The 24,137-nt window shown below is 37.0% G+C and overlaps 11 protein-coding genes across 11 annotated transcripts; 5 read left to right on the top strand and 6 right to left on the bottom strand.

The window, feature by feature from the left end:
* Positions 1-324: 324 nt before the first annotated feature.
* RHIMIDRAFT_265604 (uncharacterized protein) lies at positions 325-1,923 on the bottom strand. The gene has a single exon (XM_023611835.1). It carries the CDS (start codon positions 1,769-1,771, stop codon positions 656-658), a length of 1,116 nt encoding a protein of 371 aa, XP_023469988.1. The 5' UTR covers positions 1,772-1,923; the 3' UTR covers positions 325-655.
* Positions 1,924-3,350: 1,427 nt separating this feature from the next.
* Positions 3,351-4,786, top strand: RHIMIDRAFT_310851 (S-adenosyl-L-methionine-dependent methyltransferase). Its single transcript, XM_023614693.1, has 8 exons — positions 3,351-3,488; positions 3,544-3,609; positions 3,665-3,756; positions 3,805-3,934; positions 3,986-4,140; positions 4,190-4,306; positions 4,362-4,489; positions 4,551-4,786. Exons 1-8 carry the CDS (start codon positions 3,359-3,361, stop codon positions 4,720-4,722), a joined length of 990 nt encoding a protein of 329 aa, XP_023469987.1. The 5' UTR covers positions 3,351-3,358; the 3' UTR covers positions 4,723-4,786.
* RHIMIDRAFT_289121 (DnaJ-domain-containing protein) lies at positions 4,467-6,053 on the bottom strand (the record flags this gene model as incomplete). Its single annotated transcript, XM_023613616.1, has 4 exons — positions 4,467-5,233; positions 5,292-5,603; positions 5,663-5,895; positions 5,954-6,053. 4 exons carry the CDS (start codon positions 6,051-6,053, stop codon positions 4,715-4,717), a joined length of 1,164 nt encoding a protein of 387 aa, XP_023469986.1. The 3' UTR covers positions 4,467-4,714.
* A 56-nt stretch (positions 6,054-6,109) lies between these two features.
* Positions 6,110-8,567, top strand: RHIMIDRAFT_265599 (uncharacterized protein). The gene is made up of 9 exons (XM_023611834.1): positions 6,110-6,365; positions 6,417-6,478; positions 6,528-6,716; positions 6,768-6,924; positions 6,974-7,077; positions 7,134-7,459; positions 7,507-7,821; positions 7,873-7,984; positions 8,028-8,567. The coding sequence occupies exons 1-9, from the start codon at positions 6,181-6,183 to the stop codon at positions 8,516-8,518; spliced, it is 1,941 nt and encodes a 646-aa protein (XP_023469985.1). The 5' UTR covers positions 6,110-6,180; the 3' UTR covers positions 8,519-8,567.
* Positions 8,568-8,726: 159 nt separating this feature from the next.
* On the bottom strand, positions 8,727-9,883 carry RHIMIDRAFT_265590 (GatB/YqeY domain-containing protein). Its single transcript, XM_023611833.1, has 3 exons — positions 9,633-9,883; positions 8,928-9,586; positions 8,727-8,865 (listed from the first exon to the last, which is right to left on the bottom strand). The coding sequence occupies exons 1-2, from the start codon at positions 9,703-9,705 to the stop codon at positions 9,135-9,137; spliced, it is 525 nt and encodes a 174-aa protein (XP_023469984.1). The 5' UTR covers positions 9,706-9,883; the 3' UTR covers positions 8,727-8,865; positions 8,928-9,134.
* On the top strand, positions 9,806-10,359 carry RHIMIDRAFT_233876 (uncharacterized protein; the record flags this gene model as incomplete). Its single annotated transcript, XM_023608049.1, has 2 exons — positions 9,806-10,039; positions 10,090-10,359. The coding sequence occupies 2 exons, from the start codon at positions 9,806-9,808 to the stop codon at positions 10,357-10,359; spliced, it is 504 nt and encodes a 167-aa protein (XP_023469983.1).
* Positions 10,360-10,409: 50 nt separating this feature from the next.
* On the bottom strand, positions 10,410-11,412 carry RHIMIDRAFT_233875 (uncharacterized protein; the record flags this gene model as incomplete). The annotated part of the gene is made up of 6 exons (XM_023608048.1): positions 10,410-10,429; positions 10,484-10,832; positions 10,902-11,134; positions 11,193-11,221; positions 11,272-11,326; positions 11,379-11,412. 6 exons carry the CDS (start codon positions 11,410-11,412, stop codon positions 10,410-10,412), a joined length of 720 nt encoding a protein of 239 aa, XP_023469982.1.
* Positions 11,413-12,107: 695 nt separating this feature from the next.
* On the top strand, positions 12,108-14,454 carry RHIMIDRAFT_289116 (uncharacterized protein). The gene is made up of 4 exons (XM_023613615.1): positions 12,108-12,591; positions 12,655-13,478; positions 13,539-13,680; positions 13,734-14,454. The coding sequence occupies exons 1-4, from the start codon at positions 12,207-12,209 to the stop codon at positions 13,985-13,987; spliced, it is 1,605 nt and encodes a 534-aa protein (XP_023469981.1). The 5' UTR covers positions 12,108-12,206; the 3' UTR covers positions 13,988-14,454.
* Positions 14,455-15,103: 649 nt separating this feature from the next.
* On the top strand, positions 15,104-17,110 carry RHIMIDRAFT_59601 (MFS general substrate transporter). The gene is made up of 5 exons (XM_023615449.1): positions 15,104-15,441; positions 15,488-15,765; positions 15,833-16,557; positions 16,625-16,739; positions 16,798-17,110. The coding sequence occupies exons 1-5, from the start codon at positions 15,178-15,180 to the stop codon at positions 16,970-16,972; spliced, it is 1,557 nt and encodes a 518-aa protein (XP_023469980.1). The 5' UTR covers positions 15,104-15,177; the 3' UTR covers positions 16,973-17,110.
* A 137-nt stretch (positions 17,111-17,247) lies between these two features.
* On the bottom strand, positions 17,248-18,877 carry RHIMIDRAFT_286086 (glucose-6-phosphate dehydrogenase; the record flags this gene model as incomplete). Its single annotated transcript, XM_023613346.1, has 3 exons — positions 17,248-17,999; positions 18,055-18,256; positions 18,305-18,877. 3 exons carry the CDS (start codon positions 18,875-18,877, stop codon positions 17,248-17,250), a joined length of 1,527 nt encoding a protein of 508 aa, XP_023469979.1.
* A 270-nt stretch (positions 18,878-19,147) lies between these two features.
* RHIMIDRAFT_246831 (uncharacterized protein) lies at positions 19,148-21,000 on the bottom strand (the record flags this gene model as incomplete). Its single annotated transcript, XM_023610348.1, has 3 exons — positions 19,148-19,192; positions 19,259-20,863; positions 20,917-21,000. 3 exons carry the CDS (start codon positions 20,998-21,000, stop codon positions 19,148-19,150), a joined length of 1,734 nt encoding a protein of 577 aa, XP_023469978.1.
* Between the last annotated feature and the right edge of the window lie 3,137 nt (positions 21,001-24,137).

Below are 24,137 nucleotides of genomic sequence, written 5' to 3'. Positions count from 1 at the left end.
TACGCTATGGTGATGGTTACTCAAGTAAAAGAGTAAACATAAAACTAAGAAACAACCATAAAGCCTGTAAATGAAAGGGGGGCAATGTTTAATACCATAGGCGGATAAAGCGTCTGTATTCCCATGGCTTTTAACTCCTTCATTTAAAATCGACTATCAAGAATCTTCGACAAATAAAAAAAAAGTTACGTGTCCATATCTACGCGCTTTCTTTTAACTGTAAGCAGGCGTATTCCCTTTCCGATAGCGCATTACTTGAAACATGAGTGATATTTAATATATGCATTTATTATTGTCAGCAGTAGCAAAATAAACTTTATGGTTATTAAAGTTGCTGTTGAAACAGCGCGGTTGTTTATGGAAAGTATATTGATGGGGGCATCAAAAGTGATACACAAGCTTTGTGTATGTGATATTTATAGACTTAATAACTTTATATATTCCCTTGCAGTTCTATAGTCATCCTATTACTGCTTCAATGACTTGGCTGAACTCCTTTGTCTTGGTCTACTTTTAAATTAAAGCGGGCTCTTAAACGCGCTATTTACATCAAAAAAGGTAAATATTTTATACACAAAAGAACTATACATGACTTTTATTTATAGAATTTGATTTTTTTTACATGCTATAGAAAAGAGTATGAGAGAGGGGGTATTTACTCAGCTTGCCAGAGAGAGTGAGCAGCATCGGGAGTCCAGGTAGGGTTAGAGGTGTGACCTTGGAGGCAGACGTAGACCTTACCGTGATACTTGACACGATCACCAGCAGCATAGGTACCAACAGGGTTCCACTTCTTGGCATCTTCATCATCGCTGCTGCTGCTGCTACTGCGACGGCGGCGGTGATGTTCTTCTTCATCATCATCACACTTCTTCTTGTGATGCTTATTCTTTTCATCATCACACTTCTTAGGCTTGCACTCCTTCTTGGGCTTACATTCCTTCTTTTCGTGTTCTTCCTCATTTCTTCTTTCGTTCTTTTCAGCTTCGAAACGTGCACGTTCAGCCTCAAACTCAGCACGTTCACGGTTACGTCTCTCCTCTTCTTCTTGGGCAAGACGTTGCTTCTCTTCTTCTTCAAGTCTTTCCTGTTCTTCTTGTTCCTTATGATCATCATACATCTTCTTACCGAGGAAACCAGCACCGACAGCAAGAGCACCGCCGAGGAGAGCAGCACCGACAGCAACACCGGTAGCCTTGTTGTGAGAGGACTTCATACGAGCAGCATGTCCTTCATGAACATAAGATTGACCACGGACGGGTTGACCGCTAAAGTCAGCAGGTCGAGAGTTGGGGAAACCAAGGGCAGCAAATTGAATGTTGACAGTACCGGCGCGTTGACCCTTGAGATCATAGAGGTCAAAGAGACCGTTTAAGTTGGCACCAGGAGCATGAACAATTTGGTTGATAGGAATAGCACAGAAACCAATGACTTCATCAATAGTGTTTTCTTCATTGACGACTTCAACGTAGAGGTCGGGCTCACCGTTCAAGGGGAGAGTGAAAGATTGGTTCCAGACAGCACTTTCACCACCATCCTTGTGTGTGAAAGTCTTGAAGAAGGCTTCCTTGTTGTTGAAGTCCAAGGAGAAGCGAAGATAAGGGTCTTGCTTACCAAAGCGTTGAGCAGCAACCAAGTTGGAGGCAGTGGCAACGTGAATGGAGAGAGTGGCAGAGGTGTGAGAGTGGGAGGAAGAGAAGGAGGTCTGGACGCCACCTTCAGAGGTAGATTCAGAGGTATAGACAGTGGTAGTAGTGTGAGATTCGAACATGGCAGAGAGAAAAGATAAAGAGAAGAAGGATGCGTCTTTACGTGTCCTTTATTTATAGCTTTTGAGCTAATGTATTTTTGATGAAAGGATTTCTTACCCCGAATTTCCTTATAGAGATAGACTTCCGTGTAGACTCTAAAATGGTTCACGTGAATAGAGGAAATGCTAAGTTTGTTGGTATTGTATTACACTTGAGTCGAGAACAGAGTAAATAATACAGTCATGCCACTCAAATATTATTATTATAGGCGCACTTAAACTTTGGTTTAAACAAATAAGCTACACACGAAAAGTGTTACAAACTCTTAAAGTGCCTGCGGTGCCTAATGAAATTCATAATGCGGATTTTGAAACATCCATCAAAATTTGGCGTACACTCATTTGTGTGGTTAAATTTCTAGAATTAAAATGTTTATGCAACTCTCTGTGATTCTTGTCTTTCTACAAAGCTAATCTTGGTAATAAAAAGACGAGCTGGCAACACTATTTAAGATTCGATATCTTTCATTTGGAAAAGTGAGAGAAGTAACATGAAACTTCTTTTTCTTATTAAAAGATAACTTTTCTTTTTTTTTTAAACTATTTGGTACAACAGATGTAGTCCATTCTTCAATCTTGTTTTCTTTGGGGGAACATGTTTGCCCGCCAGACGAGAAAGAAGTTGAATCACACAATTTGAAAAGTAATTGTGTTCATGCTATATTTTGACACTGTTAATATTCTGTAATAACTTTATAAAATCTGACTTGGCAAAGATATCTACTAGACAAATGTTACCCACAGTAAAGGTGTTTCTTTATTGAACTTCAGCAAACAAGAATATGTCAGATAAAAAGAGCTATCTTTGTTCTTCTTTCAATCCTTTAGCAATTTATTAATTGTTAGTGATCAATAAATGCTGCATGAAAAAAAAAAAACTATTTTAGTGCTCAAAGATAGCTTCTGAGGAAATAATCAACGAGTTCATAAATATTGAAACAATCGAATGAAGCTAAAGCAAAGAATAGTAGTAAAAGGATCAACACCATTTCAGGGACAGGTAAAAAAGCACAACCTTTACACATCTTTCAGCAATATGACAATTTATTCTCGATTTAAGCTTGACTATATCAAGAACGAGAATTAAGTATAAATCTTCCTTATAGCAGCTATACTAAGTAGAATATGTACTAGTACACTATTTCCAGAAAGTAATGTCATTCCAAGATGTCGTATTCTGTATATTTTGTATTATAAACTTTCGAATTATGCATTACTTTTATTCTTGCGTTTGTGAAATAACTTTTACTTTCAACCTTATAATAAACATTTATTCCTCGACTTCATTGTTCGTCTTTGCTATTGATAGAATATTTACAGTATGATACCTTAACATCTTTATTATATTGACACTACGGTTGTTCCTGTGTGCATTAAATTATTTACCTTGTTACTCAATGTGGCGCTCATCCAGTATGACAAAATAATCTACTGTAGTAAATTTCCATTCATGGGCGGAGTTGAGGCTGTCAAAAAAAATAAGCAGCAAAAAAAGAAGAAGGGGGAAGGGGGAGAAAAACAATTTTTTTTTTGATCTTGAGTTTAAACATGAGTAGATCTAAACTTGCATTCAATTTTAAAAATGCTTTTCCTACTTGTGCTGAATGGGCAAATGCGTTTAGATTCAAGACACTAAAAACACTTCCTAGAGCTACTTTGAGTAGTTCAGAAACAGCCTGTGAGTATAAATAATGTAAATACAGTACAGCAAGTGTAACTGGTTTTTTATAAAGTAGAATGTGCTAAAGCATTAAATATACAAAATCCTGAAAATAGAATAGCATTAGAATTATATCCAGGTAAAGTAGATGATTCGATACTTTATCTGGGTTAATGACTTATATACATATAAAGGGCTCGGTTGCTGGACGAGGGCCTTGAAAGATATTGGATTTAAAAGAGTAATTTCTTTAGAACCTCAGAGTGTATACTATCAATGGTTACAGGTAAAGGAGAACAAAATATAGACAATTAAAACTAAAATGGGTTTATAGGAAGAGGTATTTGGACCTCTGGAAGAAAAGGTATCTGTATTCAAAATGGATGGATATGAGTGGGAGACTTATGGAGAGCTTAAAAAACCAGATCACCTAGGAAATCTAGTGAACACAGATTGGTCACAAGGTAAAGCATGACAATAAGAAAGAGAGAATGGGTATTGATATATGATGATAGTGCACCCAAACTTATTCTTTACTGGTATGCTACCAAGAGGCAGAAGAGGTGAACAATTACTATCACAATTCGTATGCTGTGTACATAATAAAATGGCCATGCATTCTCTTGGTCGTATTCCAATGGCATTCTGGGTTCCTGATCTTTTATACCCCGTAGGTGCATTGACAGACAAATAGTATGATGTCAACTAAATGTTATTAGAAACTCACGTCTGTCGCAGGTGAAAGAGCCCGATGCAAGATGAGCATTGTGGCTGAAGCTGTTGGTGAAGTAAAGACGATATATGAAACCAAGCCTGGTGATGCATATCCTGACTCAGTAAGTTTCAAGTACAAAAAAAGTGAATATCATTTATGTTTACATATACATATAGACTTCCTATCATCTTGTATCGATCGTGCCTTGGGAAAAGAGTAGAATAAATGCTGATTGGGATGTATTTGAATACGTCTTGAAGCATTTATTTGTTCAGCCTAAAACAAAGCTTACAACTGCAATCAAGTAATGTCCCTTTTTTTATTTTTATTAGATATACACAAAAAAGCTCATACACATTTGGTAGAACATTAGGGCCTGGTGCAGAAATTCTCCTCGGTAGACTTCCATATAATCCAGATGTTTTTGTTAGAGATTTGACAATTGAACAATTGGATCAAATAGCTATCAAATTTGATCAATGGCCATTAAAGCCCAAAGTTTTATTTGAGGACGCAGATCCATTTTTATCTAAATAAAGTTTAGATCCTCTTCATATCCAAAGTTTGGTATCTTTTTCTTGTTCTTTTTCTTTTTCTTTTTATTGAGTATCACATCATTTTCTGCTGTAAGGTCAACTTCTTGTATTTGCTCTACTAAATCATCAACTGGATCTGTTGTTCCAAACTCAAAACTTGCTTCATCTGCAAGCATTTCTTCACGTAGTCGTTCTAGATTATCCAAATGCCTTTTACTCTTTTCATGGCTCACAAATTGCTTTTCACTCTTGTAACTCTTGTCACATACGACACAGAAAAAGTCCTGTTCTTCTTCATAGTATTCTTCTTCATCGATTTGCTCATCCTCTTCCAGCTCATCCATCTTGGCCCACTCAGGTTCCTCGTACTGATCTATCATCGCTTGCATTTCCTGCTTCTTACGTAGCTGTCTTGCCTTTTGTTCAGCGGCAGCAGCTTCCTTTCGTCTTTGTTCTTCTTCCACATAAGATTTTACTCTTGGATCTCGTTTACGAATATATTGCGCTAAGCTCTGCCAAAAAAATAAGGGGTTAGATTCAAAGAGAACAATTTGAGATACATGCCTTGACAACGTCGTTATATTCTCTTTTTGCAGTATCTCTAGCTTTTTTGTTTTCTTTCTCCATTGCTCGACGTACGATTCGGTTCGGTGCATCGGATAACCTCCACTTGTCCATCCAAATGAATGACTTTACAGTTGAAAAGTTTAGCCAGGCATTATAAAAGTCTCTGACATTCTCTATAAATGGCGTATCTGCATTTCCAAATGCTGGATAGGGTCTATATTTCGTATCATCCTCCATATTTACATCGTTTCTGAACGCTTCTTCTTCTTCTTTGGCTAACCGTTCAAACAGACTGCGGTAGACGTTGTAAAAGCCCTTAAATAAAAGATTGAGTTGATGGAGCTGTTTATTGATATTGTGTAGTTCTACTTTACCTTTGGGTTATCATCATAACCTTTAAATTCAGATATACTGAAATAGCGCATAAGATCTTCAGCAGTTGTACCAGCGCTACTATCTTTTTGACTATTGGGATCTTCACCACGTAAAATAGAATCTCGATGACCATCATACCATGATCGTTCTTGTGGATCTGATAAAACTTCATATGCTTCTTGTATTAATGCAAATCGCTCCGTAGCTTCTTGTACTCGATCACCATTTTTATCTACAAAAAGAGGGAAAGAGAGTTAATTGACTTGTTATATGCATATGAGTCAACTTACCTGGATGCCAAATGAGTGCTTGTTGTCTATATGCTTTTTTAATGTCTAAAGAAGTAGCCTGACGATCAACACCAAGCAAATCATAATAGCATATACGCATTGCACCAAGGAAGAAAGGAAAGAAAAAAAAAAAAAAAAAAAAAAAAAAGAGCAATGAGTCTTACAGTCACGGTATTCCCTTTTTGAGAGGTTATTCTTTGCCTTTTTTCCCTTTTTCTTTATTCAATATGAAAAGCATTCAGTGGCTATTGTTTGCCATAGGACTATTACCAACCACAACATTATGCCAAACATTCAACTATGCGACTACATTTCCAAAAAATAAACTTTATAGTCTGAAACCAGATACAATAGGTCTCGATAAGATTGACGGCACGATTGCCGCATTTGGAGATTTTAACGGCGATAAATTGTAACTGTGGCATAGAATGATGTTTACATGATATTGACGGTTATATTATAGTACAGACTTGTTTATCCTAAGTGCGGACCAGACCTCAGTTGCAGTTTACTTATGGGATCACTGTAAGCGTACAAAAGAGAGAAAGGCTCTTTTTTTAATTCTGCTTGATAGCAAGCTTCACATTTCGACCGTTACCCAATAACAAACTGATTCAACCAGGATTTATTATTACAAATGTAGTACCAGGAGACTACAACTATGATGGTCATTTAGACGTTTTACTTATGGGCGAAGAGAGTCCAGAAAAATTCAATGAAATTAAAATGCAGATATATCTTGGCAATGGCAATGATACCTTTGGTAAGTGTGATATCAGCATAAAATAACTATAGTAACTAAAAATTCAAAAAGAAGAAGAAAATATCAAGCTTCCTTCAGCTCAGCATGCCCTGCCTATCGTATTAGATATTAATGGAGACATGAAGACAGATATTTTGGGTTATGCAAAATCAACAAATGAACTAAGCACATGGATCAACACAGGGAATACAAGCTCTTTATTTAATCTGTATGTTTGAGACTTTATTGATATGTGTGATACTTATATATTGTATTAGAACATCAGCCAATGTCATCTTTCAAAAGGAATCTATTGACAAATGCACTTGGGCAAGCCCACATTCGAATGCTTTTGTCGATTTAGATGGTGATTGTCTTGCAGGTATATACAAGTTGGGTAAAGAAGTGAAAGACCCGTTTTTTAAAATATTACCCTAGATTTGGTGTTTGTGTGCGCCAAATCAAGTAAATCACAGTCAATACAGATCCATGTCAATTCAAGACAAGATGGTTTCAAGTTGGCACAAGAGTTGGATTTACCATCAGGCGCTGGTCCTTTGAGTTTTGCAGATATAGATGGAGATGGATCTATTGATATCGTATTCCCTGTCTGTGAAGGCTCCAAATGCAGTATTCATATCGTTTATAATCAGCAGATGGGACTATGTACGAAAAACAAGGAAGGAACAGGATGCAGAAAGGCAAATGCACTGTGTATTGCCGATTCCAATTTTAAGTTTGATTTCACAAAACCTAACACAGAGGTACACTAGAGAATAGTCATGTTTGTAAAGTAGTAACCTTTAAATAGAATTATGTTGTATATGATATTAATGAATATCTGAATCCCAAGGAAACTATTTTCACTCTAGATAATCATTTTAGAGGCAAATTACCTGTGCCTGTTCATACAGGAGACTACAATATGGATGGATATCCTGATTTGCTTGTAACCACTAGTCAACGTGCCATCCTACTCCAATCGATTCTTTGTAACTCAAAAATGTGTACAGATAAAGCAACAAAGCTAGGAAGAAGAACATTTTCAGTTGTCAGAGCTGGATCAGATGCTTTAGAAAAAGTAGCTCATCCCAGGCAAGCAGCATTTTTTGACATTGATGAAGATGTAAGTGGAACAAAGCTATAGTAAATTATTATGCTCATCGAAATGGATTAGGGATCGCTGGACATACTTGTCCTTCAGTCAACATCCTCATCTGATGCGGGTCGTATACCCAACTTTATTATCAACAATTATTTTAATGATGCTTTTTTCTTGAAAGGATTAGGTAGGTAAACACTTTTGATGACATCTTTGCTTATTTTTATTAGTGTCAAACGGAGTGTCTAATCAAAAGGCATACGGTGTAAGTTACCCCGGCGCATCATTGAAATTCACAGTGTTGGATACATCTGGAGTCAAGAGATCACATCAAATCACACAACTATCTCAATCTGCTTATCTTCCTCTCTTGACACCTTACTGTCTATTTGGTTTAGGAAGAACAAATAATTATGTCGAGGAAATGTTTGCAGGAGTTACAAGACATCAAGAGAAAAACTATTACTTTTATGAAGGCGTGATACCCAATTCACAGTTGGTCATCTTGCCTTATCAGCCTGATGATGTACAGGATAGCTCATCATGGAAAGTTGAATTGTATATTAAACCCGGTGATTATATACCTTGGGTGCTGGGTGTATTAACAACAGCAGCTGTCATCTTGGGAATTGTGGTGGCTGCACTTCGCATCATGGAAAAACGAGAAGATGAAATGGAAAGGCAAAAAGCTTTACATATTATTAACTTTGATGCACTGTAAAAAAAACTAAGAACTAATGGATAAATAAATAATGTATTATTCGCTTTATACTTATCAAGACGTTAAGGGATGCACTGTCGTTATAGACAGCGCATCAAATTCAAGGAGCGCCGTTAGTCTTTTGAAGGGAGGAGGATTTCGTTGCCGTGTTTTGATTTGTAAACAAAGATACCATATATATTTAATACACTGTTCACATCGCTTTGATCCAGATTGAGCAGGAGAAGTACGATTTTAAAATCCGCCATTTATTTTTAAGAATCTATCAGTTCAGGCCAAAGCAAGCTTTTATGTCCTTTTGACAATCTTGATAAAGCTAATGAGCTTTGTGTTGGAATAATAAAAAGTGAGTATAAGTATATATTATCTAAAACACTTTATTAGCTTGCTTATCAAGATTTGCATTAGGATTGAAAATGTTGACTCATTTCACAACAGTAAGCATAAAATGTAAATTGGGCGAAATGATTACACTGTGAAAACGTTCGATACACATACAGTATATGTGTGTGAGGGATAATAACCGCTTGGGTAACAACCCTTGCTGCGTTATTTTCATGAGACAAATGAACCTCATATGATCGCGCACTTCTTCTTTATCATATATCTAAACTGTTTATTGGCTCAATAGTTTCTTTACAGCATCACTGACAAGTTTACGATCCGCTACAGCTGAATCATGCTTCCAAGCCTTCATAACTTTACCCATATCTTTAGCACTGGTAGCACCGAGTTGTTCTATTAAACTCTTAACTTCCTTTTCAATCGCTTCAGCTGACATTTGTTCAGGTAAATATGATTCGAGTACTTTTAATTCTTGCAACTCTTGTTCTGCTAACTCAGGTCTTCCCCCAGACTTGAATTGTTCAATAGAATCCTGACGACGCTTGATAGCCTTTTGCAAGACTGACATCATGGCTTCATCATCAGAGGTGCCTTCCTTGAAGCTAGGGCTTTTTGTATAATAAGTGAAATCGCTCAAGAGTCCTTTAAGTACGTTGAGATCTGGTTGCTTCTTTTCTTTCATAAATGTCTTGCGGTCATTCTTGAGACGTGCGACAATTGATTCTATAAAATGTTATAGGTCTCTTCTTACTTTGGAGTTTATCTATACCTGAAGCTGCAGCTGTCGTATAGAATCGATTGACAATAGTGAAAGGTCGAATAGATCGTGCAATCATTGACATATTTTTTTGCAAGGGGACAAAGAAGAAAACAAGTTAATACTCCGCTTTCGTCTTATTTTTGAAAGAAATTTTTACATTGATCAATCTCTTTTCATAAGCAATGGGCAAAAGCGACAAAAAGGATAATTCAGAGCAGATCTTAGAAAAGAAGACAGACAAGAAAGAAAAGAAGGAGAAAAAGGAAAAGAAAGAGAAAAAAGAAAAGAAAAAGGAAAAGAAAGACAAGAAAGAAAAAAAGGAAAAGAAAGAAAAGAGAAAGAGGGAAGACAGCAGTGATGACAAGTCTGCAAAGAAGAGCAAATCAAATAATGAACATATAAAAGAATCAGACAATGTAAACATAAGATACATAAAGAAGTTGAATCTATACTGATGTTAACATAGGCAACGGGTGGATGGAATAACTGGGATAAAGCAAGCTTTGGAGGCGATGATGCCAAGAAAGACAAGTTCTTGAGGCTGTTAGGTGCAAAGAAATCAAGCAGTGACAATCAAGAGAAAAAGAAAGGCGGTTTGTATGGAAGTCTAAAGAGTGCCATTGATGAAGATGAGAATCATCGCATCAGTCATGATTTGGAAAAGCAGTTCGATCACGGTTTACAATTTAGAAAACAAATGCAAAAGGGCAGACGTGGAGGCTTAGGATTTAATTAACAAATACCCACCCAAGAGCATTTCATTAGAGTTTATTAAATATACTTCTTTTAAGCTCTCTTTGCAATGTCTATATAACACATAATAAGCTTACTTGTTTCAAACATAAACATTGTGCACTTACTTTCAACGTCCAAAAGGGCTTGGTCCAAAATTTGTTGTTGAATCTTGGGATCTTGAAGATCCTTGTTAATCTTTTCAAACAAGTAAGCAGCCAATTGCTTCTGTTCACGTTCACGAAGACTGGCTTCATGACGAACCCAAGAGTCCAAAGTAGACTTGACTTCGGCAGCAACAGCGACCTTTTGCTTCAATTCAAAGGCTTCAGCCTCTAACTTGGCAGTTTCACGAGAAAGTTCAAAGAGAGCCTTGGTGACATCAACAAGGTCCTTCATTTGACCAGCTTCATCAATGCGCTCTTGGACAGCGGTCTTGTGATCTTCACGAGCTTGGACCAAGATGTTCTTGATACGCTATTGACACGTAAAAAAGATGTCAACATGGATCACTTCTCTCGTTCTCTCTCACTCCTATTTACTTACAGCAATATGCTCATCAGCCATGTTTGTAAAGGGTTCTCTAAGATATTTGAGAAGAACACCGAGAAGACCGGTAGTAGCAATCAAGACTAATGTTTCTTCATTCAAGATGTAGATTTCTTTGGAGATCAAGAAGGTAGCTAAACCAGTGGCACCAGTGAGGTAGCCAGCCTTGGCAACAATAGAGTTACCGGGAAGAGCATCGACAATGCTGTTGGGCTTTTGCTTAGATTCCTCTTTTATATAAAAAAGTTAGCTTCATGTCGTATTCAGGTTGTTTCTCTTTTTGATTACCTTGAGTTGCAGTGGTGAATCCACGAACACTATATCAAAAAGATGAGCAACATTCTTTGTTTGTAATTCTATATCTTACGCAGAAGAACGAACAGTTTGGCGGGCAGCAGTGAAGGCAGGGCGGGCAGCGGCGACTAATATAGAATGTGTCAACCTTTAGTATATATGGTAATTCCCAAATCGTACCTGCAGCACCTTTAGTCAATAATCTAAGAGACATGGCTGAATCTATAATTTAAAAAAGGTTAATTCATCAGGACTCCCCATTGTCCATTAATGATGTCTTTACCAACAAAAGTAAAGAAAACAAAAATCTTATTTCGCGCGCCCCATATCCCTCCTCTCTTTCAACCAAAATGTTTAAACGAATCAAAAGGCCAGGGGGTGTCTCTATGGATATATGTTTAACCGTAACCGACGTCACGTCTTTTGTTTGGCGCATTGTTCCCAAGGACATCATCAGAGAGAGTAGTCATTTTTCTAAAAGAAGCCAAGATCACAAAACAACTGATTTTAAGAGAGTTATTAAACGGAAAGATGATATATGATATATGTACACGTTTACTAGAGCCAAGTGCAGGAAGAAAAAGACGAAGCGCCCCTTCTGCTGGTGAATTTCTTTTTAAATACCCAGAAAAGTTCTTCATTTATCATTTATCATGAGGCAATATCATAATGAAAGCATACATGATGTTCTAGCCATGTTGATCCAAAAAGAGAAGAAAACAGAAAACCTGTAGTGCGGAGTTAATGAGCTGCAGTACATAAATCGTGAAACCAAGAGAATAAGGTAATATGAGTAAAGGGACTCTGAATAAAAACAAGTAAATGGGTTTGATCTATTAGAAAGATAAATCTATTAAAAGTAGAATATACACTCACTCGCTCTTTTTTTTTTTTTTTTTTGCTCTCTCTCTCTGTTTCTGTTTTTTTGCGTGTGTGTGTGTGTTTGTGTATAAAGCGAATAGAATTCACCTTTTTTTTCTCTTTTTTTTTCTTGTTTCAATCTAAAATATGCTTTACTGGACAAGGCTATTGATTATAGCATATTCCACAACAAAAAGTGTAGAGACATTTATACCCTTTTATTTATATGACAAGCTAAAATTGAATACAATGTCAATATCAATATTTGTAGCCAGTATTTATTTACTTCGATCTATTTCTGCAGTTTGGTCAATAACTGCAAACAGTAGAACTCATTTATATGGAAAGATCATTACTCTACTGACAGTATTGTCCTCTATACCCTTTATTATCATATTAACTTTGGAAGAACAATCCTATGTTGTACTTGCTATCTGCTGTTTACTTGATGGTCTATTTTATCAACCACTCGATATATTAATCCATACAGTCATTATAAAGGTATTAGGAGATTATCGAACTATTTTTTATGGTATATACAATTATATATATAAAAGTTGTCATATATGACTTGTCTCTAATCTCCAGATGATAGGATCCTTTTTACGTTGGAAAGATATCACAGGCGTTGTCTTGATCGGAATAACGGGTTTAGTTATTCACTTTACCAATGAAGACAATATTAGACTCATATTGCTTATCCTTTGGATCATTGGAATGATATCCTTATTCGTCATATCAAACATAAATCAGGTTAAACCATCTAGCCCTGCAGAGTTAAATATCAGTGATGACCAAGCACCTCTCTTGTTAAAAAATGCACTCAGTTTAACAACAGATCAAAACAGTATCTACTTTCCAATATATAAACCATACAGCATATTTGGTGAACAACTATCACACATATCCGAGGAAGATGCTAGTCAACTAGATAGGATGTTGACAAATGATTCTCTGAGACATGTCTCAAGTTTTGATAGCAACGCACCTTCATTTTATACGAGAAGAACAATGACAAATACATATACGAATCATAATAACAATAATGATGATGATTACATCGAACAGGACACGACAGTAACCATTCATGCCTATGCTTTAGCTTTACTTCCACTGCCAACAGCTACTGATCCTCTAGTTGCATTATTATCTAAACAAGAGGATGAAGAACTATATGAGGATTTATTTATACCAAGAAACTATGTTTTACCGATTAACCATCAACTGATAAAGCTGAAAAATTGGAAATTAACGACACTTGACATGTCAATTTTACTCTTGGGAATAACAGACGCACTCTTGAATACATTTCTTTTTATGTATGCTTATTCTGTACTTGGTATCTCTTTATCCATGATATCATGGTTGATTGTAACAAACATTACAAGCCAATCTATTGTGCATTGTGTCGTCGAAAAGGTAATATGAGGTAGTTGGTATATATAAAAGTTTTTAACTCTTCTTCTTCTTTGGGATCAGTGGTTTATCCACAAGTTGAACCTAACATTGACTACAACCCTAGTACACATTTGCTTAATTATATGCACTATCGTCTATCCTTGTCTTAAACCCAATAGCCTTATAACCAATGCAACCTTATTTGTATTACAGGCTGTACAAGGTATTACCATATACTTTTTGAATTGGCACAATCCTGTCTAATCTTACATGTAGCTGTTTCATTTCAACTAATTTGGTCCAGTGCAATTGATCAAATCCAGTTTACTGTTTGGAATCAATATGAGCGCATGAAAGAAAGATCAAAGGCATCTGCATTATTCAGCAGTATTGGTCCTGCTATAGGCGCTATCATCGCAGGAATCGTGTTACAGTCTAGTCTAGAAGAATACTCTTTCTTACTCAAGATAGCTGTGGTAGTACTAGCTCTGAGCTTTGTAACCACATGGGGTTGGACAACAGATGAATAGCTTCATATTATGTAAAAATACGCGCTTGTACATTTCTTTATAAAGCTCTTATATACACATCTTTATATATATGAGATCACGTTTTGTAGTAAAGCGTTATAAGCTGTCTTTATAACGTGCGGGAGAAGTACTCTGTTGAAGATACTCTATTGTTGTCAAATAACAGGCTGCTTACTTACCACCGTAGTTATTTAATGTCGATCATTAATTTTTGTAGGACAGCAGAATCAAGGGGAGATTTACATCCCTTTTCATATTTGCCTGCATTATACTAACAAACCTTTGAAAATCTCTATGTTATCCTAATGATAAAAAACCCACTGAAATCAGCTTGATTTCTATAAATAGATAGTTTTTCCTCATAGCAGAAGAAAATCTTTTTTTATGCCATAGATGCGTCTCTCTGCATCTGCAAAAAAAAAAAAAAAAGATCCAACTTGTGCAACACTGAAGTCGACACCACCAATGTCTAAAAAACAAATAGGCATTCTGCTGCAAAACAACAAGTAAACAAAGTAACATTGTGTGTCATTGTAAGCCATAAAGAGTATTCAACTATTAAATTGCACGAGATACTGCTCAACTTGCTATAGTTTACAAGAATGACATAAATTATTCTCTGTAATGTGTACAGAAAAGACAAGAGTTATGCACATGCTGTAGATTTTTACAGATATATTTGTTTGTTCAAAAAAAAAAAAAAAAAAAAAGGCCTAAATTATAGAATACGCCGACGTAGAAAATGCATATGGTTCTTATCAGAAATTTCTTTTGTTCCGGCATGAGTACACTTTAGAGATGATGCCATGTTTATATAAACCAAACCTGTTCTTCCTTTAGTCTGTCAAGATTATCATGAGATGGAGCAATGACACTATACAATACATGAATCAGTACTCATAAGGAATAGCGTCCTTATAAGATGTAAGCTAACCCCTCTATCTTTCTCTCTTGGTCATCCCTTTAAAAAAAGGAGGCTCGAGGTTTTCAATAACACAGATCTTCGAGAAAGACAGTTGAAAAGGCCAATGACTTGAGGAAAAAAAATCATCCAGAGAATAAGATAAAAAGTTCTGCATGAAGCATTCCCCTTCTTTTTCTCTCTCTCTATATATCCTTTCTGTTGATACTCGATCTCTTATCTCTTTTTTTCCTCTCGTTTGCTTACCACATTCTCTTATTTTATCAAAATGAAGCCTGATGATTCCTGTATCATCGGATTAGAAGAAACAGTCATAGAAACTGATGAAGACGTGACAAGACATAGCTTACAAAGCACTCCAAGCACAGAAAGTACTTGCGATAATGAAAGTACGGACAATGAAGAAAAGGAACCATACACAGCATTTTCAATACCACAGCAAATCTTATTTTTAACCATTACGGCTTTTACCGCCATGATGTCTCCTCTGACTGCAAATATATATTTGCCTTCACTAAATCAAATACAACGAGTAAATTTTTAATCTTATCAAAAGAAACAACTAATACATACTTTAGGATTTGTCGATATCTACTGAAAAAGTCAATCTGACTGTAACCGTCTACATGCTTGTGCAAGCCCTCTCGCCTTCTTTTTGGGGGACCTTGGCAGATAGCCTAGGCAGACGGCCTATTTTAATGGGCACCATGTTTGTTTACTGTGGTGCTTGTATAGGCTTGGCTCTCACCCCCAACTATATTGCTCTTATTTGCTTCCGAATGTTACAAGCGTTCGGATCAAGTTCAGTGATCGCTGTCGGTGCTGGTGTATTAAGCGACATTGCAGATATTAAACGGTAAACTGTTTTAATTTTTTTTCATCTTTTGTTGACATTTCCCCCTCCCCCTTTTTTTTTGTTATAGACGCGGATCTTACTTTGGTATTTACTCTATCGGTCAGTCATCTGGTCCTGTCTTTGGCCCAGTCCTTGGTGGAATCATTGCAGATACGCTAGGCTGGAGATGGGTCTTTTGGATCCTCTTGATTATCGGTGCTATTTCCTTGGCATCCGTAGCCCTTATTTTACCTGAAACTCTTCGTGCACTCGTAGATAACGGCTCCGGGTATGCAAATCCTACAATCTGGCAGTGGTACGCGCGTCGGCACGGAAAACTGGACGAAAAACGTATACAGGAAGTCAAAGCACGCTGTAACAAACGTCCGCCCATGAACTTTTTCAAGCCATTTACGTACCTTTTTCAACCTGACGTCTTTATCATCATACTATATAACGGCATAAATTATGCTGGGTTCTATTGCTACTTGACTTCGACAACGAAGCAATTTAGTATTTATTTTCCATATCTATCGGAACTCGAGATTGGCCTCTGTTTTCTATTTCAAGGAATTGGTGTCATCCTTGGGTCCTTCGTTAGAGGACACATTTTGGATTACGACTATAGGAAAACAAAAGAAGCGTTCAAGGAAAAGCACCCGGATCAACCGGATACAGAAATGCCTATTTACATGGCTCGCTTTAAAAAGGCCTGGATACACATTTTGTTCTTTCACACCATTACATTTCTTTATGGCTGGTGTTTTCAATGGGGCACGCCTTTGTATGGAATACTAATCCTTCAGTTCTTTGGTAAATGGTTGTTCTAGTTTTGAAATTTATAAAGCTAACTCTTTTTTTTTTTTTTTTTTGCGTGTAGTGGGGCTCAATTACAGTGCTATTAGTACCACCACACAAACCATCTTGATTGATTTATTTCCTGGAAAAGGTGCTTCCATTACTGCTTCAAATAATTTAATACGTTGCTTATTAGGGTAAGAGAGAGCGTATTTGGTTATCTTGTTTAAATGCTTACCGTGAATATATACATAGTGCGGTGTCAGCTCTCTTTATTGATATTGGTATTGAAGGTCTTGGTATCGCTTGGATGTTCACAGTTGTTGCCTCGATAATGACAGTATCCAATATCTGCATACCTATCTTATTGATTTTTGGATCAGCTTGGAGGAGAAAACGAACGGAAAGATCACAACAGGACAAAACTTGATCAAGTATTATACCCTGCTCTTCTATAGCGTGTAATGTATAGCTTCATAGCTATATCCGAATATAATTGTAACGAGTAATTATTTGCATACGCTTACACTACTTTACAAGAGCGCAATTATAAAATATAATCAGAAACCATTATACACATATGTAATACTAACTACTTGTTTCAATCAATAATAAAGACTATTTGTATCCTAAAATGCTCGAAAAGATCAAATAATCATTAAGCATTTGCTTTTATTTTTACAAAAGGAAAAAAAAAAAAGACATTTATTCTTCAAGGTTTTGCTTGGGCCACTGATAATTCTCATGGTCAATTCTTTCAACACCATATTTCTTTACAAACTCGTCTAATGGCTCAGGTCCACGGGAACCATAAGGATAAGGATGAGGCTTCACCTTGTCGTTTTCAATTTGGTGCAACAGTGGTGAAAAGATATTCCAAGCAGCAACCAATTCGTCGTCTCTTACGAAATTGGAATGATCACCACGCATGACATCCAATATTAAAGTTTCATAAGCAGCAGGTATCTTCAAATTATCGTATCGAGACTTGTAAGTTAAATCAAGCTCTGTGATCATGCTGTCTACAGAGAATCCAGGAACCTTGTTATTAAACTTCATGTAAATGGCTTCTCCTGGTTGAACGCGGAAAACGAGTTCATTTCGAGGCACACCATGGAAAAGATTTCCGGGTACCTTTTTGAATTGAATACGTATCTCTGCCTTGCTGTTGTCCATAGCTTTTCCGTTCTTGAGAATAAAAGGAACACCGTCCCAGCGTTCGTTATCGATCCAAAGGACAAGAGCAGCAAATGTGGCTGTTAGGCTGTCATCGGCTACTGTCTCGTCTTCGGTGTATCCGGGCTTATCACCATTCTTGACATATTGTCCTAGCAAGCAATCTTCCATCTTGACGGGTCTTACGCATCGTAAGAGCTTTACTTTCTCATCTCGAATAGCCTCGGGTTCACGCTTGATAGGACGTTCCATAGCGACAAGAGCAAATAATTGAAGTAAGTCTATATGACAGCTTAGTGAGCATCAACACAGTATGACATGATTAATGTAGCTTACGGTTCTGAAGGACATCACGGATGACGCCGTATTCATCAAAGTAACCACCTCTGCCTTCGCAGCCAAAGGGTTCCTTGAGGGTAATCTGTACAGTGTCAATGTACTGGCTACTCCAAAGAGGACCAAAGATCATATTTGCAAATCTAACATTCATGATATTCTTTGCTAATTCCTTACCGAGGTAGTGATCAATGCGATATACCTATCGAGTGATGTTAGCCTTATGACATTGATATACGTTTATTATTACCTCTTCTTCAGGAAACAGTTTCTTGATTTCGTTCAGTAGCTTACAGGCGCTCTCGGAGTCCTTACCAAAAGGCTTTTCAATAACAAGTGCATTATGTCCTTCCTTACTGCGTACAAACTTGTGCAAACCTTGAGATACTTGCACATAAACGCTTGGAGGAAGTGCCATATAGAACATTCTGTTCTTTTGATCACCCTTGAGGCCACGTTTGTCTTCAGATTCTGAGATATACTTGTCAAGATTCTTAAAAGAATCATCTTCATCGTATTTGCCCTTGACGTAATGACAGAGTTTAATAAATTCGTCTACCTTCTTTTTAGACCCATCGTCCTCGGCTTCGAGATTGGCCGTGACACGCTTATGATACTCTTGAGTATCCAAATCAGATCGAGCATATCCCACAATTTCTGTCTTTTCAGGCAAGAAACCATCTTTGTAAAGAGAGAATAAGGCAGGGAATGTCTTCTTTTTGGCTAAATCACCAGATGCACCCAATACAACAATCGTGATACCGCCCTTTAATCGATTAGCGACGTCGTTGCGAAGTTTTTTAATGGCAGTCTCTTGTGGCATGATGTATGTTGATGATAAAGAATAATATAGAAAAGGGAAAAAACAAAGCAAAAGAAAAGAAAAGAAAAAAAAAACAGATCCTATTTAACTCAATACCCTCGCTTAAAGCCCTTTTTTTATGTGCTAAAAAGTCATTGTTTTATCATGCAGAACTTTTATTTACCCAATTAATGTCTGCTGTAATTGAACTGACTAATCAATTGAAGTTAGATTTACGTAATGACACCCCTTCCGCAACAAGGCATGGTTTATACAAGTTTCTTTTTTATTCTAAACTTCCAATAAGCTTAATAAAACAGCTTGTGTTTCTGCAACCTATAAAAAGGGAAAAAAACGAGTTTATGAAAAAGTTATTTTGTTATATATATTCTCAGTTTTTACCTCTAATGCCTGTTTCACTTCCAGATGACGTCTAGCTGATTGAATCCAATCGCGAGCCAATTTCTTTGGCCATCCTCCAAGCTGATTCAATTCACGCGTCGCGTATTCTAAATTATCTCTCTTCAAGTAATATTCTGTACGTGCTAAAATAGACTCGACGTCATCGCCTTCAACCAAGCCAGATTTCTTAAACATTAAATAGGACATGAGCGAGCTAATGATGTGTGAGCCAAAACCACCGTCCTCTGGGACAAGAGCAACACGGCGGATTTCTTGAGCTACTTCCTCGAAGCGTACAGCCAATTCGCTCACTGTGTTGACACCTTCCTCTGCAAGTTCTTTGGGAATAACCTTCAGTACTGTCTGAATAACTTTATCATTCTTTGCATTGTGGCTCAAAGCTTGTAATTCATCAACGAAGGGTTGCTTTTGTTGAGCATTGAGTGTATCCTGGAAAGCGTTCAATGTGATATGGATGACGTGTGATTGACGTGAATTGTCGAGGGCTTGGGAGTTCTGGAGTGTGTATTGCTCGAGTGCCTTGAAGCGCTGAGCTATTTGATCTAGCTTGGCCAAGCGACCTGCGCGTTCTTGCTCAACAAGCAATTTGACTTCTTTCACAAAACGACGTTGCAATTCGTTGGCTTGCTCAACTAAGGCTTCAGAACGAGCCTTTTCTAATTGTTCTTGCTGAGCGGCAAGTTCAGCAGCCAACTGTTGAGCAAATGAAGTCTTCATTTCAGCACGAGTCTGTTCAAATTGGTTTCTCAATTGAGCTTCACGTGCGATAATGGTAGAGGCAGCAACAGCTTGGCTATCATCAATGGTCTTCAATGCTTCTGCACGGAATTCTTCCAGACTGCCTTCCACTCTATCACCCTTTTCCTTGAGACTTTGAATAGATTTAAGAATAGCTGCTTGTTCAGTGTCTATGGTTAAAAAGCTTTCATTCAACTTTTCAATCTTTGTTTCTGCTTCCTTGATCACTTCTCTTCCTAAGCCAGACAAGCCAGATTGGTTTAAGATGGATGCCAATTCAACGACAATTTGCGAGAGTTCACGCACGATTGTATTGTCTGATTTGATCATCTTGACTTGAATAGGTTCAGGCTTTTCGATGGCAACTTCAACCACTGCAGGTTTTGTTTCCTTGTCACTCGTCATGCTCATTGTTGTTACTGTATCAGTAGGCGTACTCAAAGCATGTTTTTCAACAACTGCTTCGGCAGGGACTAAATGCTTGCTGTCTGGATAATCACTACCCTTTTGGCCAGTCAAAGCCTGGTAATATCCGTTGGTTGTTTCCTGGATCTTTGTGGTGTATTCTTTAGCTGTATTTGCAATATCCTCAGCTTGTTTCTTCCAGTCAGATGCTTGGTTCATATATTGATCAATATTGTAATTCTTTTGGACATCCTCGGCAAAATCAACAGCTTCCTTTGCACCAGGAACATAGGTTGTAAATGCTTTACGGAACTCTTTGTCATGGAGCGCGTAATAAGTTGTTCCACCAAATCCAGCACCTAACAAAACTGTAATGCTTACAAACTTTCCAAAAAACTTGGATTTCTTTGGTGTTTCTTGGGCGACTGTGGTCTCAAAACGCTATGACAAGTTAGTTTTTCTTGTGTGAATGGTTAAAAAAGAATTAGAATTACCTTGGTCATGATTGTGCCTAATGGTTGTTTACTTTGTAAACTCGAGCGAATGGCTCCATTGTATACCTTTGAGGCTCTCAACATGTCTGAAAAAGCTATAGGTTGTAAATATTTTATATTCGTCCTTTTATATGGATTTACCACTTGTTCTTTTTTGTCTAAGAGGTGTGTGTTATTAAAAGAAAAAGACAAATAAAAAGAGAGAAAGGACGTCAATAGAACTGTCTTTCAAGAAAGATTTGAAAGATTTTCTTTAGACAAAAGAGGGGTGCGTTGCTACTGATTTCAATGGCCGCCAAACGCATCCCTTATGGTTTGGCTAATGCTACGGGCGCTACCTTGGGCGCTGCATGTGATGTCATCCAAAGATGCTTTTAAAGAGCGATGCTGATCCTCAAATTAAAGTAGCAAACAGATGCAGCTTAAAAATTTACAGTAGCCAAGAGAATACTTCTGGCTCCCATATTGCCAATTCAGCTTGTGTAAGAGTTCTCCTTACGACTGATACAAATATAATAGAGGTCGAACATAGTGGAAGAGATATTGATCAATATTCCTTATCTATCTAACCAAAACATGTTGTTGCAGAAGGCAAATGAAGTCATTATAAGTGAATTAAGGAAGAGACATAATTTGGGATGGGATCATAAGGGGCTGCTTTAGCAAACCATTTGTGGTACACAAAATATTAACTATGTGATTTTCACAAGTCAGCTCTGCATATTTTATTCTTATCAAGATGAGATATAGAACGGATGAGTCTAGATTTTCAAGCCATTTTGGTATGTTATAACCAAGATAAGCGCGAGCCTTACAGCTCGACTACAAGTAAAGAACGGCTGTAATATTTGTTCGAACCACATTAATGAATATATTTGTATTAGGCTTTCTTAAATGCGTACGACATTCATAAATATCTGGATATTTTCTCTTGGACGCGCTTGCGAGCATATTAGAGCTATATCTTTACTTTAGCTTCGTGTTGCCTTTCTAACAAGTACAACATTTAACATATTTTTCTTTTCTTATTATTCAAGTAGCTACATATTTATCAAACAGATTGAATCAAAGCATTCAACTAATGAGACTAGGTCTCAATATATTGCATACGCGCATATTGAAATGGTTGTAATACGGATAACTTCTCTTTCTTTCTATTTAAATAACAAATAACACATAACACATAACACACTATTATAACACACTATTATGTACTGGAATTAGATCAACGATGCTGATAGCCTGCACACCATCCCTGCAGAATACCTTCAAAGCCTTAACCCCTCCGGCCTGCCCCCTTCACAGCTGGAGCTAAAGGTCGGTGCACCGTGTCGTATTTGACCATGTCTAATACTAATCTTTACGTGTGAGATTACATTTGACTTAATTACATGTACCTTAGTTAGTACTCCGACCTCTTTTAAAACAACCTAATTTCTTTTTGCTATGAGCTCTTCCTCTCACTTCTAATAAAAGGATAAAACAGAGACTCATCAATTCTTTGCTTTTATTCTACCATTACAGAGTACTAACAACAACAACAACCAATACCTCACACCGGTTATGCTTTTACGAAACATTGATCCAGCAAGAGGTCTTTGTAACGGAACGAGGCTAATCGTAATGCATATTGGCCAGTATATGCTTAGGGTTCGCCTGGCCAACAAACCTGATGCTCCAATAGAGCTCATCCCACGATTTACTCTGTCGAACCTAGAAGGCAATATGCCATTTATGCTCATCAGGAAACAATTTCCTGTAAAACGATGCTTCGCTATGACAATTAATAAATCACAAGGACAATCACTTAAATATGCAGGAGTTGACTTGCGGCGTCCGTCGTTTATGCATGGTCAGCTATGTGTCGCTCCTTCAAGAGTTACCTCTCTTTCTGGCATCTCAGTCCTTCTGCCAGAAAGCTCAAATACAACCAACAATGCTGTCTGCCCAGAGTTATTACTTCATTAATATATTAATATATCCATCTATGTAACACATCATATGGTCACCAAACAAACTCATGCTCACAATTATGGGTGCTTTATGACTATGCCATTCTTTTCAACACATAAACCTTTACGAATAATACTATTAAAATATATGCTCTCTATTATGAATAAACAGTTTTATGAAACCATGTATGCAGCACTATTGCATCAATAAATAAGCATGCAGAGAGGAGTTGGAGTATGTTATTAGTCGCACAAAAATTCAAATTTAGCTATTCGCTTAAAGGGTCACATTAACATTTGCCCTTACTCATCACAAAGAGCGAAGCCCTTAAGCCTGTGGCAGCACGACAACGTATGTGTAAAATAACAACACAATACAGGAATACCTAATTATCATTAATAGAAACGTTATAACGACGGATGGTCATTCAATATCTTTTCTTTTTACCCGAACTGTCAAGAGATCTTTGGCAACAACTAAAAACCCCTCATATTTTATTGATGACATCCGAAATGGTTGTAATATTTGGGGAGTAGACTCAGGTGTTTCTACAATCTTAACCGCCGTAGATACATCTGGAAGGCAAAGGACAACAAGTTTGGATGAGTATTATCATCTGTGTGGTTATAATAATGCAAATTTTATACGAAAGAAGCATCAAGAACAACACACGGCTCAGTTTTTGAAAATTTCTAATTTAAGCTCACTGAAGACATCAAATATCACAGAGTTTGCAAAAGCCTGCCAAGAAAGACTCAGTTTGTATGATGATATTACAAGTTACTATAATGAAAATGCCTGGTAAGTGCAAAGTATGGTTTTTTACTTGTTTATTTAAGCAAGCAAAATTCTGTAGGTCATCAAAATTAAAGTTTCAATGCTATATTCGTAAACAAAAAGGGGTGCATGAAATCTGCAAAGGGTTAATGTACGGAAGTGTAAAGTATAACAAGAAGTCGTCTACTGGGGTCAAGACATCGTCTGCTGAAAATGAAAGTAAATATTGTCCTCCTGCTCCTCTTGATCATCCTGACAAGCCCAGAAAAACAATAATTGCTTTTGGCGATGGTATGTTTAATAACAGCCTGAGAGGAAACAGAGGGGCACCTGTCCGTCTTATAAAAAAGGCTTTGCAAAAATACTGCGGAAACCAATTCGAAATACGTATGGTAGATGAATATTTGACAAGCCAAATATGCAACAGGTGTAAAAATAGAAATATGGACAATGTTGTAACTGAGAAGCCAAAACGAAGAGTACATATGATA

This window comes from Rhizopus microsporus, assembly GCF_002708625.1.
Source record: "Rhizopus microsporus ATCC 52813 unplaced genomic scaffold scaffold_2, whole genome shotgun sequence".
NCBI classification, from domain to species: domain Eukaryota; kingdom Fungi; phylum Mucoromycota; class Mucoromycetes; order Mucorales; family Rhizopodaceae; genus Rhizopus; species Rhizopus microsporus.
Note: the sequence above shows the minus strand (reverse complement) of the source record. Positions and strands in the feature narration are given on the sequence as shown.

Excerpts from the sequence above, each read along its gene's own strand:
- RHIMIDRAFT_265604 (XM_023611835.1), bottom strand. The coding sequence starts at position 1,771 with ATGTTCGAATCTCACACTACTACCACTGTCTATACCTCTGAATCTACC.
- RHIMIDRAFT_310851 (XM_023614693.1), top strand. The coding sequence starts at position 3,359 with ATGAGTAGATCTAAACTTGCATTCAATTTTAAAAATGCTTTTCCTACT. Across the intron at positions 3,757-3,804 it reads TATACTATCAATGGTTACAG|GAAGAGGTATTTGGACCTCT; the intron begins GTAAAGGAGAAC and ends ATGGGTTTATAG. Across the intron at positions 4,490-4,550 it reads AAGCTTACAACTGCAATCAA|AACATTAGGGCCTGGTGCAG; the intron begins GTAATGTCCCTT and ends CACATTTGGTAG.
- RHIMIDRAFT_265599 (XM_023611834.1), top strand. The coding sequence starts at position 6,181 with ATGAAAAGCATTCAGTGGCTATTGTTTGCCATAGGACTATTACCAACC. Across the intron at positions 6,717-6,767 it reads CAATGGCAATGATACCTTTG|AAGAAGAAAATATCAAGCTT; the intron begins GTAAGTGTGATA and ends AAATTCAAAAAG. Across the intron at positions 7,985-8,027 it reads TTTTTTCTTGAAAGGATTAG|TGTCAAACGGAGTGTCTAAT; the intron begins GTAGGTAAACAC and ends TATTTTTATTAG.
- RHIMIDRAFT_265590 (XM_023611833.1), bottom strand. The coding sequence starts at position 9,705 with ATGTCAATGATTGCACGATCTATTCGACCTTTCACTATTGTCAATCGA. Across the intron at positions 9,587-9,632 it reads TACGACAGCTGCAGCTTCAG|AATCAATTGTCGCACGTCTC; the intron begins GTATAGATAAAC and ends AACATTTTATAG.
- RHIMIDRAFT_289116 (XM_023613615.1), top strand. The coding sequence starts at position 12,207 with ATGCTTTACTGGACAAGGCTATTGATTATAGCATATTCCACAACAAAA. Across the intron at positions 12,592-12,654 it reads TTATCGAACTATTTTTTATG|GATCCTTTTTACGTTGGAAA; the intron begins GTATATACAATT and ends TCCAGATGATAG. Across the intron at positions 13,681-13,733 it reads TGTATTACAGGCTGTACAAG|CTGTTTCATTTCAACTAATT; the intron begins GTATTACCATAT and ends TCTTACATGTAG.
- RHIMIDRAFT_59601 (XM_023615449.1), top strand. The coding sequence starts at position 15,178 with ATGAAGCCTGATGATTCCTGTATCATCGGATTAGAAGAAACAGTCATA. Across the intron at positions 16,558-16,624 it reads ACTAATCCTTCAGTTCTTTG|TGGGGCTCAATTACAGTGCT; the intron begins GTAAATGGTTGT and ends TTTTGCGTGTAG. Across the intron at positions 16,740-16,797 it reads TTAATACGTTGCTTATTAGG|TGCGGTGTCAGCTCTCTTTA; the intron begins GTAAGAGAGAGC and ends ATATATACATAG.